We start from the raw sequence: 19799 nt of genomic DNA, 5'->3' as shown, positions 1-19799 counted from the left end.
GCTGACCTCAGAGCGTCTCAAAAGCATCTGCTGTGTTTGTCCTTTCAGCAGGTGCTTTGAAAGAGGGTCCAGGTTATGAGGATGAATGAACTGTGTGTAGGGGTGAGTGGGGGAGGAGGGTTTGTGTTAAATCTATGAAGAGTTCTGCCCTCGGCATGATTTCGTGAGTAAATCTGATCAAGTGGTTGAAAAGCAGAGAAGGCAGCCTGCTCTTGCCCCAGACTGACTCATACCCTGGGCAGACTGATTCTAATGTCTTGAAGGCTCCTGGAGTTGAGGTGCCCGTCATGTGAGACACAGCAGCACACCATCACTGCCTCGAGGTGACAGCTGGTTGGGAACACAAGCTCACACCAACCCAGACTGCAGACCTGAGGTCCACGCGTGGCCATAGCTTGGCTGGACTGAGACTGCCCTGTGCTCTCCGTCACCCATGCAAGTCCCCACCCTCGGTTTAAGGAGCTCCTTTCTAGCGGGCTTGAAGGGGCTTAGACTGATCTGTGGGAGGGAAGCCAGTGAAGAAGTGAAAGTCGCTCAGTGGTGTCTGACTCTTTGCAACCCCATGGACTGTACAGTCCATGGAATTCTCCAGGCCAGAATCCTGGAGTGGGTAACCTTTCCTTCCTCTAGGGGATCTTCCCAACCCAGGAATCGAACTGGGATCTCCTGCATTGCAGGTTGATTCTTTACCAACTGAGCTATCAGGGAAGCCTGTGGAAGCTGGTGGTGGGGGACTAACCATGGGATTGTGGTGAATTTCAATTCAACCCTTAGGCTCAGCCACTTGAATCCAACGCAGACAGCATTCGGCCAGGATGGTCTTGAATAATTGTTCCTGGTGTTTTGAAATTCTTTGTGAGGTATTTGATATGGGTGAATGCTTACAGTCCGACAAAGTATTGTTCACCCCGTTGTACCAATGAGAACTTTCTGGTAGGGTTACAGTTTACCGACGGCCACACATCATCACCATCCTGGCAATGTTGGCTCTACTGGTGTCAGGTGTGTTTCTTAGATTTAGGGTGAACCGGAAGTGGAGGCTCTATCACCCCTTTTTGCAGCTTATGTGATTTGCTCAACGCTGTCAAAGTCTGAGTATAAAGCCCTTTCCCTTTAAATCACATTGAACCTGAGAGGCTAAGAAGGAAAACTGTCCAAGAGACAAGTGAATATTACAGGCGCACAGTGTTTTTGAAGCCCGTCAGCACCCTGGGAATCCCCAGTCACGCCTGGTTTTACAGACCGCAGGTTGAGGCTTATCCTGATGGAGGAGGAGCCCCAATTCACTCAGAATTATGATGGGAAATGCAAACAGCAAACAGCCTGACAAACTAGGGCGGACTCTGACACCTTTTGCAGCCCTGGTCCTAACCTGGATGTGGACAGATCTGATGCGGGTGATCACGAAGGGCCTTGGGGGTGCTCAGAGGAAGACAGCGAAGTTTTGGTATCCTTGGTGGGCATTTATTCACCCCAGAAACATCAGCTAAATGTGTATTCTGTGCCTGGGGATTCAGAGATGAATGTGGCGCAGTTTCTGCCCTCAAAACACTCAGCGTTGTCTTTTAAAGTGGCCTGATGGTTTGAAAACAAGCCCTAGAGATGGATGGATGATGGCTGTTGGAGCGTTTTTGATTCACAGAATGTTGTAGCTGGGAGGGCCTTGAGATTGGCGTGGTTAGAGCAGATGCCCTGATGGTTCAAAACAAAGCCACCAAGGGTAGGGTATCTTTGCTGAAGGGGAGCCAAGCAGAGAACATCCATCCCACAGAGCTGAGAGTGATCTATTAGAAACACTGGTCTGACCACAGGCCTTTTCTGCTCGAAGAGAGGCGGAGCCTGGAAGGTCCCCAGGCTCCCCGTCACCTCCAGGCTCAAGCCCTGGGTCCTCTGAGGCACATGGAGGCGTGTGACCCATCCCCTGGCCATCTCTCCAGGCCTCTGCACGTGTCTCTCTCTCTCACCCGTGGCTCCAGCCACACCGAGCCTCTGAGCTTCGTTAAACACGCCTGCCGTTCCTGCCTCCTTGCCTCTGCTATTGCTGAGTCTCGCCCTTGGCATTCTGGTCCTTTCTTCACCTTGCTAACATCTCACCCTTTAAAACTCAGCTTTAGGTGTTCCCTTCAGAAAAGCTCCCCTGACCCTCCCCGCTTAGGTGGAGTTAGGGGCTGCTCCTCTGACATGCCATCATCCAGTCCTCCTTGCTCAGCCATCTTGCCCATGTCTCAGGCAGGAACTGTCTTATTTCTGCTCCAGCACGATTTGTTTAGGCTGTCACTCTGCACTAATTAAAGCTCACATTAGGGTTTGCTCTTTGCTAAGGGCCTGCAAAGGAATGGACATGATTAACGTCACTTAGTCTTCACTGTGAGCTATGTGTTTGTATTATTCTTACTTTAAACAAAAGGAAGTCAAGGCTCAGAGAGGTCAAGTATCTCACTCAAGCACCCAGGAAAGACAGGATTTAAGCCCAGGCACTTTGACTCCAGAGCCCCAGCTCTTAACTGCTGAATGTGCATGGAATGAATGAGTCAACTGGTGAATAAGATGACGGATGTGGGCCAATGATCCTGGAAGGCTGCCTGTGGGAGTTGGTTTTTGGACAAGAGGTGAGGGTCATGGCCTGATTGTAAAGAACAAGGGCAGGGGCTTCTCCAAGTGCCTGGAGCTACAATGCGTTGTGTAAGAGAACATCACGTACAGTGACCCTCCCAGAGCTTCGAGGGCTCCACGCGGGAGAAGTCAGGCCGGCATCGCTGCATGGTGCGAAATGGTCTGGGCTGGGAGCTGACTTTCTCTCGGGTTCTGTTGCTGTGTGATCTTAATGGAGTGGTGTAACCTCTCTGAGCTTCGCTGCATCTGTAAAAGGAGCAGGTTGGATTAGAAGCTCTCCAAGACTCCATCCAGCTCTGCTGTTGGGCCTGTCTGGGACACAGCGAGTGGGTGAACGAGGCTGCAGGTGGTAGTTTCAAAGCCCTTCTCGGGGTCATGGTCTGAGATCCGAGGGCCCTCTTCAGCAGAGCTGCCTGCCGTGGCCCCAGGCCCACGTTCCCGGAAAGCCGGGGAGATCAGCACATTTTCTCCTTAATTAGAGAGTGATAGCTGATCAATTTTGAATGAGATAAGTTTCCATGTACAATGTCCTGAATTGCTCCCCAGAGCGCTCATTAGTCATCTCTCTTGCAGCTGCTGCCTTATTGTTTTTCAGATGCCAGCCGAGGGACCTGGCATTTCCCTTCCCCGAGCGTGGGTCACGTGAGGCCGAGCCAGGGACATTGGCACCGGTCCCAGGAGCTGCCCCGGCCTGGGGGCGGGCCCTCTGCTCTTGACCTTTACCCTTTGTTCCTGCCAGAGCCGTGGCCTCACCTTCGGTGACTCAAATCCAGATTCCTCTTGGATTGGGCTGTGACCCTGGAGGGCCTCAGCTGGACTCCACGAGCACTTATTAAGCACCTGGCGCACCAGACGCCTTGTTATCTTGTTATCTCCAGCCTGGTCTCCAGGCTGGAGGCAGGGGGTTCACACCAATATAAATGTCCACATCGCCATAACTTCAGGCCTCCCACCCACCCCCTCAAGGTCATCCCTAGAATTTAAGGTGCTTCATCGGATGGGGCTTCATTCATGCGTTGCAGTACGTTGGCGCATAACGTGCATTTCTTCCTGCCCTTCCCTGCACCAGGGCTTGTGATGGGAATCCCTCTCTTGCTGCTATTTCTACCACGGCCTCCAGGTGGCGCTGTGCTCCCATGGTTGCGGCTGCCAGAGGCCTTTGCGGGCGACACCGAGGTGGCGCTTCCAAAGGCGGGTGCAATTTTCTCTTTTCCCGGGGGCTGGAGAACAGGCCTGAGAACAGAGCCTGAGAAGGACCTGGGGCTGCTGACACCAGACGCAGCTGGGCACAGGCTGGAAAGGGGATAAGCAGGAATGTTCTCTCTAGTTCCTTTCTCTGCCCAACACACCAGGAAGCCGGGTGCAGATGTGAAAATACTGAGAATCCCAGAAAATTCAGGGGGAAAAATAATCCCACATTTCCCTCCCTATAATTTTCCAGGCATTCACATCTTTAAATATACTAACTATGATTTCTTTCAACAAAAAAATAAGACATGCATAATGCATCACATGTTCTTAAAATACCCAGATGACTTCACACCGCTAAAGGATGCTGAAAAAAATTGCATGGCATAGATTTTGATTTTTCTCCCCAGAAGCTTTTTCTCAGTGGAAAATCCTGCTTCTTCCAGCCTGGCCTGCTCCTTTGCCATCCTCTCCTCTGCCCTGTCTTTGCCTTCTGCCCTCTTGCCTACGTATCAAGTTTCTCTGTCTCCTCCTCTGCAAAGAGACAGAACTGTCAACTTCTGTACTTGACGGTCCCACCTTTCGTCTGTCCTGTTGTCTCTTGTCTTGGAGTGTGTGAACGAGTTTCTTCCTCTTCCCGTGGATCTGTCTTCCTCTCTGGGGCTTTTTTAGTCTCTCTGCTTCTGTTGGATTCCATCTGCTTCTGTGAGTCTGTCTGTCTTCACGTCTTTCTCACCTGCACCCGGCACCTCCCCTCCCACACCCGTCTCTCCTCTTCTGGATGCCCAGGGTCTGGCAGGGCAGGGTGGGGAGGGACTCTGTGCCCAGGCCCTGGCTGCTTCTCCAGCTGCTGCCCTCCCTACTACCCAAGAAGTTCCTAGAAACAGAAAGCCCTTCTCTGCACCCTCGCAGGCCCCAGAGGGCTCCAGCCGGTGGGACTCACCGCATGGAGCTGTCCCCAGGCCAGCTGTCCCACTAGGTCTCCTCCTAGGGACCCACTCAGCACCTCATCTGATCCTCAGTGTCCCCTTGAGGCTTACCTGGTTATCCCCACTGTACCACTGAGAGGAAATCTGGCTCAGACAGCGAAGTGACCACTGGGAGGCCGTGCAGGTAAGAGGGGGTGGAGCTGGGGTTGAGCTGCCGATTTCCCCCCGTTTCACTCGCTCATCACTGAGTTGAGTGGACAGAGCTCCGAGCTGGTTGTTGGGAGCCCTGGGCTCTCGGCCCAGGCTCTGGTTCTAGCTGGGCAGCTCGCCTTCCTCGTTTGGGGCTGACTCCTTCCCACTGTGCAGTGGGCCAAGACCCCTCTCTGTCCTGCCGACCTTCCAGATTGTCACGGACACCAAATGACCTTGCATCCGTTAGGTGGGGATGTGCCTGAGTAACACTGTGTGGGAACCCAAGAGACCAGAGCAGCACCTATGCCCTTGCTGGGAGTCTGGGCTCAGAGGTCCGTGGTCACATTGTTCTGCCCGGAGCTGAGCCCCCAAAGGTCTGACCCTAGGTTTAGGGGAGAGTCAGGGTGAGGGTCCTGGCTTTAAGGTGTAAAAAAGCTCTTCTGTTTTTACAGGATACCGGTGGGGAGAGTCATTTACAGGATCTAGTCCTGTGTTCTTTATCTGGAGGAACTTTGCTGTTCAGAAATCCCCTGGAAATTGCATGCACGGTTTGCTGCATCTGGGAAAGAGAACCCATCTGTTTGAGTCAATTCTCAGAAGGGGTCCTCTGTGTGCGGGATGTTTGGACTGTAATCTCTGTCCCTCGGTTTGTGGGTGGGACGAAGTGCGAAGACTAGAAGAGGCTTGTCCCGAGTCGCCTGACTCCCAGGTGTCCGCAGGGAGGCAGTATCACCCAGCATTCGAGAGGCTGGCCTGGACTCGGACCCACCGCCTCTCCAGGCCCGTGCATATAGCTTTGGGCTCGTCACTGGGCTTCTGGCACCTCAGACCCCCTGAGGGTGACGGGGGGGGGGGGCAATCACAGCCTCCTTCTGTGGTTACTGCGTGTGGATATGCGTTCCCAGGGTGTGGGAAGCTCTTCCCAGAGACTGAGTTGTGCTCAGAGGCCTACCCTTTCTGATCGCGGTGGGGTCAAGCTCCTCCTTGGTCCCCGTTAGCAGTCATGGTTTACTCAGCTCATCCACTGGTGAGGTCAGGGGTTCTTGAGTCAGGAGACTTCAGGCCTCTCTCCAGGCCTCTCAGGAGCCTGGTTAGATATTCAGAGCCCAGGCGCTGAAGCCAGACCACGGACGCCATCCTCCTGAGCCTCCACCATCTGTCCGCCAGGCTATGGTCATCCCTGGGCTTGTCTGCGGCGCTCAGAATCACACAGACACGGCCACGGCTCTCCTCCTGGCCTGGGCCTGCGTGAGGCAGCTGTTCCCCAGGGTGACGCGGAGCCCCAGCGCCTCCCGCCTGCTGGTTCTGGGCTGGTCTCTCGGAGGTCCGAGGACCCCCCCCCCCCCGTCTCCCCCATCCTCTGTGTGAGGATGAGCAGTGGCTGAGCAGGGGACAGTGCAGTCAGGACACCAGATCCGCCCTCCGCCCCCCGCCTCCCCGGTGTCCTGGTGAAACGGGCTCCTCAGCTGCCCCCAGCTGTCCTCACCGTTTCTGACGTTCTCCTGAAGAGCCCATGGGACTCCCACTTTGCGGGGTCGTTGGTATAATAAAGTCTTTTTAAAAATTGCCCTCTGATCTTTTTATTCTAAAGGAACACAACAGACTTCATCGTTGCAAAAAGCCCTCATATTTTGTGACTGACTGTGTGTGTGTGTGGCCGGAGGTCCCCTCCAGATACCACTCTGAGCTGCAGTGATGTGCAGGGCTCTGAGGCCCGCGGCGGGAGTCCAGTCCCCCCCCCCCCGTGGCCCCCCGCTCCCCCACCTGTGATGGAGGTGGTGGGGTGCAGGGCTCTGAGACCCTCAGTAGGAGTCCAGTCCCTCCCGTGGGCCCCTGCCCCCCCCACCTGTGATGGAGGTGGTGGGACCAGACGAACTCTAGAGGCGGTTTCATGCAGAGCCTTCTAGAACTCTGGGCGCTCTTTGGAGACCCTCTGGGGAGGATGAAGGGCCTAAAAGGTGGGGTCCTAGAGCCCCTAGCTCCCCAGCAGCTTGCCCTTTATCTATGTTGTATTTACTGAGGTTCCCTGTAAGATTTTATTTGCAGAAAGGGTCTCAGTGATTAAACAAAGCAAAGTGAAGAAGCCACTACTCTGAGTTTTTGCAGGGAAGGACTCTGGCTGTCGCTAAGTCCTCTGCAGATATTTGCTGAATGAAGGAACGGTGAGTGAAGTCTTCCTGGGTTGTTGCTTGAGTCTAGGTCTGAGCCACCCCCACAGGCTTTTTTTCACTGTGTGTGTGTGTGTGTGTGTGTGTCTGTGTGTGCATGTGCGGTGGGGGGTGGGCGGCAGAGACCCAGCCTTTCAAGGAGGTGGGCAATGGGCACCACCGAGGTGCCGGTCACCAAGGTGAGAAGGCTGGAGGCAGCGTGGGTGTTTATCCAGCCTTGGCTCAGAGGGGTGTCCTCTGCCAGGAGGACTCTTGGCGTCTCTGGAGGTGACCGGCTGGCCGCTAGACAGCACTGCATCCCTGCCTTTCCTGACGGACAATCGAGGGTCTGAGCTAGCCCCTCAGGCTCAGCATTCCCAGGGCTCTGCCCCACGGGAACCTGGGCTTGAGCCGCCAGGAGAGTCCCCAACCCCGGGCTGAGGCATCCTGTAGCCTCCCTCTTCTCTGTCTCCCGTCACTCTCTGATGCTGCGGACCATGCCTTGGCTTCCCCCTCTGGGCAGGCGAGAGGGAAAGGGAACCAGGGACCAAAGGTGGTCAGGGCGTCTGTTTGATGCTGGCGCCCATCTGGGGCTGGGTTTTCTGTTTTTCTATCTGCGGACACTAGTGTCAGGCTCAGGGCACGGCAAGGCCTTGCAAACATGCATCTTTAACCGCAGAGTACTTGTGCTGAAAGCACTCACTGAGATGGTCCCTGCCCTGTGGTTCTCAGACTGCAGAGCCCCAGGGTTTGGTGAAGGGGCTTTCAGGTGAGGTTTGAGGAGGAAGCCCCCACGTCGGCCTCAAGCACAGTTTTATCTACTTTAGATTTGACAGACCTGGTTGATTTTGCAGCTGAAAAAATAAAGATGTGATTTTTTCCAAATTTCCCATTTTGTGATGCAGAGCTAGAGGCCTAGAGGAGAGAATCAGCTTCTTCAGTCACAAAGAGAGTCAACAGCTAATAATTATAACTGCATTTACTGAGGACTTACTGTGTGATAGGCACATGATACATATATAATCTCCTTCCCTGGAGCAAACCACCAAGTAGGAATGATTATTGCCCCCATTTGACAGGTGAGGAAACTGAGGCACCGTGAGGTGAGATAACCACGGAGTTAGGAGATGACGAGCAGGAACTTGAACTTGGCTTGCCCTCGTGAAGGCCGCTCCCTTCACCCTGGGCTGCTGCCCTGGACGCAGGCTTCCTTGATGGGTGGCACACAAAGGGGTCTCCACTCCTGCCTTACTGTCCACTCCTCCATCTGGACCTGGCGTCTTCAACACAGCTCTGGACAGCTGGCTCAGAGCCAGCCTCTTGGCTTTGGCAGGTAAGGCAGGGATGGATGGAGATCCAGGGTACATGTCTGCCTTCATGTCTGGGGCTCCAGAATGAAGCAACGGCCCACTGAAGGCTGAACAAATAGAGGACCGAGCAAGGCCTTTGAAATGGAGACAGCTGGGGTGGGGGTGTGGGGTAGGGATGGAGGAACACCACACTGATTCACACTTTCTCTGGCAGAGCATGTGTGTGCCCTTGGAGGTATCACTTAACCTCCAGGAACCTTCTCTGTCAAATGGGCCTGCGTGTCCTGGCCCCACCACTTCTGAAGGCTAAAGGGAGGCTCTATGAAGGGAACAGTCATGGAAACACCTTTCTGACTGTAAAGTGCCACGTGCCTGAGAGGGATGGGTGTTTCGGTAGGGGCGTGGGTAACCGAGTCGGGAAGGTGTGATGCTGCCCCCTTTCACGTTATGTGGAACAAGGCAAAACAAACTTGGGGCTTCCCAGGTGGCTTGGTGATAAAGAACCCACCTGCGATGCAGGAGATGTGAGTTCGATCCCTGGGTCGGGGAAGATCTGGAGAAGGAGATGACAACCCACTTTTGCTTGGGAAATCCCATGGACAGAGAAGCCTGGCAGTCTACAGTCCATGGGGCTGCAGAAAGAGTCACAGCGAGCAACCAAACAACAGCAACAAGGTAAGCATGCAGACAGATGGCTTCTCTTGTCTTTCCCCCGCTGTGCGTGCAGGGGTTCGCCAGCCCTCTCTGCCTCTCCGTGAATCTTCTGAACAGTGGGACTGTGGTAGCTGCTCGGTATGGACACTGCTTTGTTACTCGGCAATAAGGAAGGAGCCGGGGGGGTCCCAGCCCCGCATGCGGTCGCCACTATGGGGTGTCCCCTAATGGGGACCTGGAGTCACAGGTGGGACAAGTGGCTTCTCTTGGCTCCGTCACTATAGCCTGTGACCTTGGCAAGTCACTCATACTCTTTCTGCGAGCAGTTACACAGGGATGTACTGTCTCCTCTTTCTGTCTCAAAAGGTGTTTATTTTGAGAAGCAAGGTCAATAAAAGATGTGAGGATGCTTTTGGGCGGTGGGGGAGCAGAGAAAGCCTGATACAAGACTAAGAGCTTCTTTTAACCATCATCCTACTTCTGAGCTTTTGTTTTCTCTTCCAACGCTTGGCCTGGTGCGAACCTCAGAGCAGACGCTCAGCAAAGCCTTAATGAATGGAGACAGGCAGCTTGTAGAGCGAAGCAAAGGAGGCCAGAGACCTGCGGATTCTTCCACTGACAAGCTGGGAAATTTGGAGCAAGTTCCTGACCCTCTCTGGGCTTCTGTTTCCCGGTCTGTAAACAAGGAGACTGGACTGGGTCCTCTCTATGGATCCTTCGGGCTCTGGCGGCTCTAAAGTGGGAATGAGTGAAGTGCTACTGTTTCTTCGAGTTAAGTCATCTCTCAAGTGTTTGGTGCACATTCATGCCCAGCCTGGCACTGGAAGCCTGATGTCACCTTGTTTTCTTAACGGTCCTGTGAGGCACACAGGCAGCAAGTGAGCCACATGCCCCATTTTATAGCTGAGATCATGGAAGTTCAGAGAGGGGATATGACGTGACCAAAGTCACCCCGCGAGCCAATAGCAGGACGGGGATTCAAACTCAGGCCTGAATCCAAATGCCATGCCTATTCCATCTGCATCCCGGGTTGTCAGTCTCCTTCCTCCCATCTCCCTGGGGTGTCTGGCCTGGGGAGGCCAGCCTCTCTTTGACACAGTTTGAGGCTGGACTGGCCCCTCTCAGGCAGCCCCTTTATGCCTCTAGCACTAAAGCCATGCAGTGTCCTAGATTTAAGGGGCAAGTAAGGCTGAGGATGCACTTTTGCTATTGGTGGGACTCTTCGCAGGGCATCTGGTTGAGCCAGCTGACACTCATCGGGGGACCAAGATGTGTTCCCCTGCCCTGCCCTCATCACGCTCCGTGACCTTGGCATGGTTGAACCTTTCGCTGGTCAGGCTGGCTCTACTGCTAAAGGCGTCTCCGGGGGTAGGGCAGGTGTTGTTGACTCTGAGTGAGGATAACGAGCCGTCCTCACGTACCTTGCCCCCCTCGGAGTTACCATCTGCTCGGCAGGCCTCCGAGGCCTCTGGGGGCTGCCCCCGCCCCCACCCCCCACCCGTCTCCTTCCCAGGATCCAGGACCCGCTCCTTGGCCCTGAAGCCGCAGTCTCTCCCCAGGGCTTGTGGCTGTTGCTGGAAGGGAGGTCCCCGAGGGCAGAGGGCTGGAGGCCTGGGACGCCCCTAGCGGAGGCAGCGGACGCCAAGGGCCGGGCATCCCGGGCGAGCCCGGCGTAATGAGGCGCTCCCCTCTCCTCGGGGAGGCGGGGCCGCCTCCTCCCACCCCCCTCGCCTCCACCCCGAGGCCCCGCGGCGGGCCCAGTCCAGAGCCCCGGCGGGGAGTGGGGCCTTCCAGGGCGAGTGCGAGGCCCAAGGGGCCGGGCCCCGAGAGTCTAAAGTGGGCGCGCGGTGATGGGGGTAAGGGGCTCCCCGGTTGGCGCCGGCGGGGGAGATGGGTCCACAGGTCCCGGGTGCCTTCTGACTTCTGCCCCCGCCTCTGGCCTCCAGGGAGACCGGCATCCATCTGTCCTTCCCCGTGTGCGCGTCGTGGGTCCCCCGCCCCGCCGCTCCCGGAACCCCCCGGAACCCCCCCGCTGCTCCTCTCCCCGGCCCCCGGCGGGAGGCAGAGCCGGGGGGCTGGTCCCGCGCTCAGCCGCCGCGCACCGGCTCGGGACCGGGTAAACACTCGCAGGAGGGAGTGCGGGGGGGGGGGGGGGGGCGGGGGCGGGAGGAGGCGCCCGGAGGCCTCCGGGCCGGGGCGGGGCTCACCGGGGGCCCCCTCAGCGCGGGCAGGACGCGGGTGCCGGGGGCGGGGGCAGGAAGCTAGCCGCGGCCCCGTGACGTCGCCCGGCTTCCAGGGATCGCTCCCCGCGGCCCGGGTCCGCTCCTCCCCGTGCTCCCCCCGGGCCTCGCCTCCGCGCCGTGGCCGGCATATCTCGCTCGCGGGCTGGCTCCGGGTCCCAGCCGCCTCCTGCTCCCTCTTCCTCTCCTCCTTCCCTTTCTCTCCCTCGCGATCCTCCTCTCCTGTCGCCCCCCGGCCTCTCCGATCCGAGCTGGACATTCCCTCCGCCCCTGCTTCGCCGCCTCTCTCTTTTCCTTCCTCTCCCTGTTTCTTTCGGTCAATCCCCCTGCCTCCCATTCTCTCTCCGTCTCTGCTTCTCCCCGCGTCTCCCTCCGGGTTTCTCGCTCCCCCCTCCCTCCGGGCATCCTCTCCCGCCCCCCGCTCCCCGCTCCCCGTGCCCTCCCTCCTCGTTCGCTCCCCTCCCCCTCCGCCCCTCGCAGCCCCGCCGCTCGCAGCCCTGCCGCTCGCAGCTCCCCAGTCAGCCTCCCCGAACCGGCGCCGCCGCCGCCGCAGGACCGGCCCTGCCTGGCTCCCCGGGGTGCGCCCTCCACGGCCCCGCGCCCTTGGGGCTCGCCGGCAAAGCCTCCCCCCCGCCTCCGGCTCTCGGCCCCGCCCGGCCCGGCCCCAGCCCCGCGCCCGAGCGCGCCGAGGATGTGAGTCCCGCTCGCCTCTCCCGGAGAAGCAGTCCCCGGCACGCCGAGCCGGAGCGCAGCGCAGCGCAGCCGCGGGCGCTGGTGGGGTCGCTCGGGCCGGCCGCGCGCTCCCGATCCAGCGGCGCCCCCACTCCACCGCCACCCCACCGCCACCCCACCGCCGCCCCGGGCCTCTAGCCGCCGCCGCCGCCGCCGCCGCCGCTCGTGGGCCGTCCTCGGCCGGCCGGCCCCGGCCCCAGCGCCGCTGACCCTGTCCGCCGCGGGCGGGGACGCGGGCGGAGGAGGTGCCGCCGCGGAGCCCCCGGACGCGAACATGTCGGAGGTGCTGCCCTACAGCGACGAGAAGCTGAGCCCCTACGGCGACGGCGGCGACGTGGGCCAGGTCTTCTCCTGCCGCCTGCAGGACACCAACAACTTCTTCGGCTCCGGGCAGAACAAGCGGCCGCCCAAGCTGGGCCAAATCGGTCGGAGCAAGCGGGGTGAGTTAGCGCCCCCCTCCCCGATACCCGTTTCTTGGGCACCCAGGCCTGGTGGCGGTTCGCTAGGGTCTCCGGCACCCGGGGGACCGTTCCGACCCACTAAAATCTCGTCGCGCGGAATTGCGGGGAGTGGGGGGTGGGGGACCCCGCACTGCGGGTTCAGCTCCAGATGGTCTTGCGAACCCCTCCCCCTCAGCCCGATCCGCGTTTGGGGTCACCCAGGGGGCGTGGCGGCCACTCGCTGCCGCAGGGGGCTGAAAGGTTTTCCCAGGTCCCTGCCCGTGCCAAAGTTTGCTTTCTGATTTCTATCCCTTGCCCCCTTTTGCGCCCCCTTTGCGCAATGTAATTGCAGCTGCACTCCGTCTACAACCCGTGTGTGTGTGTGTGTGTGTGTGTGTGTGTGTGTTGGGGGGGGTCCTAGGGTTCCCCAGGGGACAGCGTGGGGACTGCGGGGGGGAGGCCCGGTTCCTGTGGGGAATGCGAGGGGCTTTCTGATCGCAGGGGCTTTTCATTGTTACTTGGCAGAGGGAGGGGGTTTGCGGAGTCCGGGCACTAGGCGCGGGAGCTGGAAAAGCCCGGGAGAGACTTGGACTCGGCGAGGCTCCAAGAGGAGCTCCAGAGGCTCGGGGACCAAGAAGGAGACCAACAGTCGCCGGGAGAGACCGAGGCGCAGAGACTGGGAGGGAAGCCGCGGGCGGAGGCAGGGGGAGGCCGGGATGAGCAGAGCCCGAGACAAAGCTCGGGAGAGAGCTAGCTGGAGCCGGGGAGACTGCGAGCCGGGGACGCGAGTCTAGGGGGGACGCAGGAGTCGCTGAAACAATGAGGGCGACCGACACCCCGGACAGAGAGAGAAAGGCCCGGAGACCTCGACAGGTGACCATTGCTCTGGAGATGATGGAGAGACCGAGGATGGGCAGGCTAGGCAGAGGTGGAGAGAGAGGCGAATGCGGAGAGGCGGGCGAGCCCCCGGTCGGCAGCGAAGAGAGGCTCCGACCTCGGGAGAGGCGAGTGCGGAGAGGCCAAGTCCGCCCGCAGGCAGCGCGGAGGGACGGGGCGGCGAGGAGGGGGGGAGGCCCCGACCCCAACGAGGCCTGAACCCCCCGACGGGCTGCACGCTGTGTGACCGGCCCCCTGACGTCCCCGCTGGCTCGCGCATCTCTGAACCTCCCCTTCCCCCCTCCCCTCGCCTTGCCTGCCCCCTCGCAGCGCTCGGGGCACCCGGAAAGGGTCCCAGACCCCTCTCAGACCCCGGAGCCTTCTTTCGAAAGAGATGCGCCCTCCAGGATGAGTGGCGGTGGGGATGCCGCGGGGTGAGGACCAGGCCGGTGCGCGCCCGGGCTGCAGGCTGGGCTGCGGGTTTCGTGCCCTTTCGGCTTCCTGTTCTAAGAACCATGCTGGGATGCAGCCTCGGGGTGGCGGTGGGTCAGAGGAAAGCCGCAGAGGGACCCCTGGCTGAGACGAGGAGGATGGGGCTGTATCGCCGGGCCCCCCCTTTCCTTCCGCCTCTGCGCGTCGGAGACCCCCCCCCCCCACCCCCGCCAGGCCCAAATAAGAGCGCTCACTTCTGCTTTTCTACCCCCTTTTTTTTCAGTTGTTATTGAAGATGATAGGATTGATGACGTGCTGAAAAATATGACAGACAAGGCACCTCCTGGTGTCTAACTCCCCCAAAGACAATGAGTTAAGGGAGAGAATAAGAGCGAGACCGGCGGTTAACAGTTATTGGCAAAAAGAGCGTGAAAAGAGAAAGCACTTTGAAATTGATTACTAGCTTACTACCCGCGAGGAAATCAACAACCTGTATCCGTGTCAGGCCGGGAGACAGATGAGGCGTGAGAAGGAGAAGGCTCTGGGCTCCTTTGCAAAAATAAAAATGAAAAAAAAATTTTTAAAAATTAAAGAAATCACTATATACACACATGTAAAGAAATAAAAAGAAGTCTCAGTTGCAGCTATTTGTCAAAGTTAATATCCATTTCTTTTTATATACAGTGAATATTGCGCAATTATAGATCTGGATTTTGAACCACTTAAATAATGAAGCAACACCAGGTGTTTTGAGGTGTTGGCATTCTTCGCTGATTTGGCTGTTCCCAATGTTTACATTATTTAATCTTGCAAAAATGATTCTGTGCACTTGGATGTGAAATGCTGTCAAGTTATATTATTTTTATGTTGTTATCTTTGGATGTACAAAACAAATCAGAAAATGATCTCTATAGATATTCCATCCTATTTTGGTCATCTTTTGAAGTTATTAAGAGTGTGTTTAAAACAAGAAGAGAACTTTTCTAAGGAATCATGCATAGAAGGAATCCTTGCTTTATTTTAAAATGAATTGTAAAGCTTGTGTTTCTTTGTTGCTACAAGCTATTTGCCCAAGTTAATGCAAACGAACACATTTTATATGTCAGGAAAAAAAAAAACATAAAAAAAGCAAAGAAAAAAAAATGCTTGAGCTTTTTCTAACCTCTCCCTGCAGTCTGTTGTGTGAGCAGCCTGTTTTTTTCTCTAATATTGTGTCAGTTTATTCTCTTTAATGGACTGTAAAAAAAAAAAAATGTAATCACAAGAGTGCCAAATATCTTGAAATGCCAAAAGGCATTTTGGTTTCTTTTCTTTCCCCTGTGCTCTGAGTCCACGTAAAGGAATGCTTGGAGTGTCTTTTCCTGTTATTTATAGGGGTTCTCTTAAGGCACACCAGCTGCCTGTTTTGCATGGTATTTGCAAAAATGCCTCTCGCGTGAGGAAATCTTCTACCATTTTTTTGTTGTTCTTGTTGCAACTTTGGACCTCAAGAGGTTTCTTCCTTACCCTACCCTGTTTGTCCCCTCTTTTCTTAATTCGATATTCTGTATGTTGCACCTTTAACCAGCACACAGGGCTATTTCTCCAATGTACAATAAAAGAACTGTTCCTGTGTCTCACTGCTCTCTTTTCTCAGCTTTCGCTGGGAGGGAAAGGGGGACTTGCCTTTTGTCTCTGCTGGCTGAAGACAGGGAGGAGGGGACAGTAGCTTTGGTTGGAGAGGCAAAAAGTCGGTGTGGAGGCCACTGTGGGTTGGGCTCAGATGATAGAAAAGACAAGCTGGATTGGCAAGGCCATCCCCGAAGGGCAAGTGCATCCGATTTGGATTTGCACTGGGCTCTCCCTGCTTCCCTGAAGCTTCCCTGGTGGGGTGTGTTGGCTGGCAGGGAGTCAGTCTTGCGAAAGGCCAAGTTTGGAGGCTGGCAGACTTGGGTTCAAATCCCAGCTCCTTTACTTCCTGCCTCTAGGCATTTGAGAAGTCCCCTCAGTTTTGGTGGCTTAGACAGTAAAGAATCCGCCTGCAATGCAGGAGATCTGGGCTGGGTTTGATCGCTGGGTCGGGAAGATCCCCTGGAGAACGGAATGGCAACCCGCTCCAGTATTCCATGGAAAATCCCATGGAGCCTGGCAGGCTGCAGTCCATGGAGTTGCAAACTATCGGACACGACTGAGTGACTAACACACACTTCACTTCCTGAAGCCTCAGTTTTCAAATCTGTGAAATGGGGATAATGCGGCTCCCACCTCAAAGGTTGTTGGGAGGATGAACACAGCACCCAGCACACGGCAGCACTCAGCATGGGATGCCCAGACCCTCCATCATGGACCACCCCTCCTCAAAGGCAGGACTGAGGGGGAGCTGTTCTCTTTGCCCGGCACCTTCGTCTTCCCAAGTCCCCAGGTCCTTGTTGGAGGGAGGAGCCTGGTCCTCTGGGGCCCACAGCCCGATTCCATTGTCTCAGGCTTCCCAGACTCTGCGGCCCTCCTCCAACCACCGCTCAAAAAGTCTCCTTATGAAAAAAATTCTCAGCCCCTTGTTGGACTCAGGACAGTTAACGGCAGTGGAGCAGGCCCCCAGGGAAGGAGGGGTTCGGAGAAAGACTGGCTGAAGAAAGGCCGGGAGAGGTTTTTTTTTCCTCCTGGGCTGTTCGGCATCCAGGAGTTCCAGCGCCGGGAGCTTTTAATGTGTTTGTTGTAAAACTGTCAGCCGGGGAGTCACAACACAGCTCTTGGTGACAGGAGCCTGAGTGTGACTCAGACATCAGGTAAGACAGGCCTGGGGGGAGCGGAGAGGAAGAGGGGTTCCAGAGGGCCTGTGGGGAGTGGGGGGGTGGCTCATCCCGCTTCTCAGGAAGTGGAGGCCCAGAGCCTGGGGGAACCCAGCGGAGTCCCTCTCTGTCATCATCAGGAACGGCAGGCCAAGTGGAGCTGGCGGGGCCTTCAGGATGCCGGGAGGGGAGTGCCAGCTTGATCTTCCCAGGGGCGAGACTCTGTTCCCAAACCTGGCCCTTGTCCCTCCTGACCCCAGAGAATCCCAGTGCCCAGGGTCGATGACTTTTAGGCACCACGGAGCCCTGCTTTGGAGAGTGAGGGGCCGGGCCCACCCTCTGCGCAGCATCAATTTGCCAAGAGGGGTAGGAGCCAAAGGAAAAGATTCTTTCAGAAGGTAGGTCTCTGTCCGCACCCAGCAGTAATTACCACTTACGTGATCAAAGCACCGTGCAATTATGCAACGCCCTCCTTTCTGAGCCTCACAGAATCCAAGCCCAGCAGCCCTGGAAACCCACAGCCCTCCTGTCTCTTCAGTAGGTGAGGGACTTGACACCCCAGAGGGGCGAAAAGGACGGCACGACATCCGCACTCATTGAGCCCTTACTGTAGGCTGGGCTCACCACAGCTCCATGAACCATGTCCTGATGAGACAGGAGAAACCAGGGCTGGGAGACATTAGGTGACTTATAAGAGGTCACTCCCCGTGGCTCCGTGGGCAAAGACTGCCTGCAATGCAGGAGACACAGGAGATGTGTGTTCGATCCCTGGGTCGGGAAGATCCCGTAGAGAAGGAAATAATAACCCACTCCAGGATTCTTGCCTGGGAAATTCCATGGACAGAGGGGCCTGCTGGGCTACAGTCCAAAGGGCCGCAAAGAGTCAGACACGACGGAGTGACTGCACGCACAGACGCACGCACGAGGTAGCTCAGCTAGTAAATCGTTGAAGCACACTTGAAGGCAGAGTGCAGGCTCCAGGATGGGGATACCGAGTCATCTGACCCCGGGCTCAGTCCCAGCTGCAGCCATTGTCTTTCAGCCTTAAAGATCCTTTTGTTGGTTGATTTTTCTTAGCCTGGGTTCTCCCGCTATTCTCACAACAGATAACTGCATCAGGGGTCAGAGGGAGGCAGGGCTGGGATGTGGTCAGCTAAGATCTGAAGCTGCCGTCTGCTGGGAAGTGGGGAGCCTGTGAGCCTTCGGGCAAGGCTCTGGTCCTTCTTGATAAGTGATGTATCAAAATGTTCCTGCTGGAGGCCTTCCCCTTTGCCAAGGCAGGATTCTCAGGCTGGGAAGGCTGAATCTGCCCTTCCAGAGTGAAAGAAGGATATAAATCTTTTAAATACACTGGAACATTGGGGCAAACATTTGTCGAGAAGGCACTTTGGGGACTGGGCAGATGTTGAATTGTTATACCCAGGGTGGGATATGTTCGAAGCATCTGGATGGTCAGGTGGCCATAAATATGGAAAGGGCCACTCGAGGTCCGACGTGGGGGAGGGTGTCTTGAAGCCTCCAGGCACGGATCGAGCATCCAGGGTTGCATTATTCCAACTTCACTAATTGAAGGCTGTAATAAGCATCCAACTCTCTGGATTCCACCTCCTTGGCCTGTCCAGGCTGACAGCCTGAAGGAACATCCAAAAGCACCTCTAAGAGGGGGAAGTTGGCAAACTAAGTTTTAAAACAAAGACTCGGATGAAGGGGCTAGTGAGGGTACTTCTGCACACAGCAGGCAGCTGGTTCTCGGCCTCAGGACCTCGCAGAAGCGGTAGACTTCCGGCTTCCCTGGTGGTCCAGGGGTTAAGAATCCACCTTCCAACGCAGCGGATACAGGTTTGATCCCTGGTTGGGGAACTAAGATCCCACATACCTTGGGCAACTAAGCCCGCGTGCCACACGGGAGAAGCCCTTGTGCGGCAGGGAAAGATACTGCGTGCCAAGCAAAGATCCTGTGTGTCGCAGCTAAGGTCCCACACAGCCAAGCAAAGATCCTGTGTGTCGCAGCTAAGGTCCGACACAGCCAAGTACACAACTTTTCTTTTTGTTTTTTTTTAAAGAAGGGGTAGATTTCAGGGTGGCTCCTGGGCACACAGAGGGCATGAGTTTGGGACTTGCGTGACTTTAATTTGAAACCTCTCTTATATACTTTCTTGTTGAGACTCGGGACCAGTTTCTCAAGCTCTTTGGGCCTCTGTTTCTTATTCTGGATAATGGGATAGTACCAACGGCACAAGGATTAAACAGAAACTCCCATTCCGCCTGAGTGCAGGGCCTGGTGCCTTATTAATGGCAGCATCACGTGATCATACAAGAGATGCCTACTGTGTGCCAAGACCTAGCAAACAGTTCCGGGATGCGAAGCTTCTTCGCAGATGGTTTTTGGCACCCCAGGGCTGATACTACAAGGGGACAGAGGGGCAGGGCATGGGTCCCCGCAGGGGGCAGGGTAGAGGACTCCTCTTGCCTCTCATTACCCCGTCAGTTCCCCAAAGCACCCCAATCAATACAATCCTAAGTAAAACTGTGTGCGTGCTCTCCAACGGCAGTTGAGAAGAGCCTCCTATCCCCTTCCAACCAGACTGCCAGAAGCCTTCCTTCTCTGGATGGAGGCGAGCAGGTACTGACTTCCTTCCTGGGAAGGAAAGAGTTTGGCATTCTGCTTGGACCCCCTCCATCAACAGGTCCTCCAGGGTTTTCATTCACTTGACAAATACTGACTTAGCACCCACCTTGGGGCGGGTCCTATGCTAGGCTAACTGAGCATCCGATGGTGAAGAAATGGGAGTTTTCCCAGGGCTTGAGAAATGATGACAGTTGCCATGGCAATGAGGTTGGGAGCCAGGAGCTTGGAGATCCCCCAAATCAGCAGCTCAGATCCTACTTGCTGGCAAAAAGAAGGAACCAAAGAAAACTGGGCCTTGGGGACTGCCTGAAACCCAAACACGGGATCCACTTTTAAAAAATACAAACTTTTACTTTAGAATAGTTTCAGATTTACAAAGAAGTTATGAAGGTAGTAGAGAGTTGCCAAGTACCCCGACCCAATTTGTCTTCTTCACATCTGAAATGTCCATGATACGACATTTCACAAGAAAGGAACCAGCATGGGTAACAGTACTATGAACTGTAAATCCACCATTCATTCAGATTTCTTCCGTTTTTACCTAATGTCCTTTCCCGTTCCAGGATTCCACCCAGGATACTACGTAACATTAAGTCATCGTGTCTGCTTAGGCTCCTCTTGGCTGTGAGCATTTCTCAGATTTTCCTTG

At 56.1% G+C, this 19799-nt stretch overlaps 2 protein-coding genes and 1 long non-coding RNA gene across 3 annotated transcripts; all 3 read left to right on the top strand.

Annotated features, from left to right (window-relative positions):
- The first annotated feature begins 36 nt into the window (after positions 1-36).
- Positions 37-6489, top strand: LOC139032207 (uncharacterized). The gene is made up of 2 exons (XR_011484730.1): positions 37-4914; positions 5375-6489. It is a non-coding gene; the product is annotated as an uncharacterized lncRNA (long non-coding RNA).
- Positions 6490-10693: 4204 nt separating this feature from the next.
- Positions 10694-12214, top strand: LOC139032206 (proline-rich protein 36-like). Its single transcript, XM_070458829.1, has 2 exons — positions 10694-10889; positions 10980-12214. Exons 1-2 carry the CDS (start codon positions 10709-10711, stop codon positions 12212-12214), a joined length of 1416 nt encoding a protein of 471 aa, XP_070314930.1. The 5' UTR covers positions 10694-10708.
- Positions 11333-15367, top strand: CAMK2N1 (calcium/calmodulin dependent protein kinase II inhibitor 1). The gene is made up of 2 exons (XM_020899176.2): positions 11333-12445; positions 14037-15367. Exons 1-2 carry the CDS (start codon positions 12280-12282, stop codon positions 14105-14107), a joined length of 237 nt encoding a protein of 78 aa, XP_020754835.1. The 5' UTR covers positions 11333-12279; the 3' UTR covers positions 14108-15367.
- Positions 15368-19799: the final 4432 nt, after the last annotated feature.

Source organism: Odocoileus virginianus, chromosome 30 (assembly GCF_023699985.2).
Source record: "Odocoileus virginianus isolate 20LAN1187 ecotype Illinois chromosome 30, Ovbor_1.2, whole genome shotgun sequence".
NCBI lineage: Eukaryota > Metazoa > Chordata > Mammalia > Artiodactyla > Cervidae > Odocoileus > Odocoileus virginianus.
This window is presented reverse-complemented; position numbering and strand designations above follow the sequence as displayed.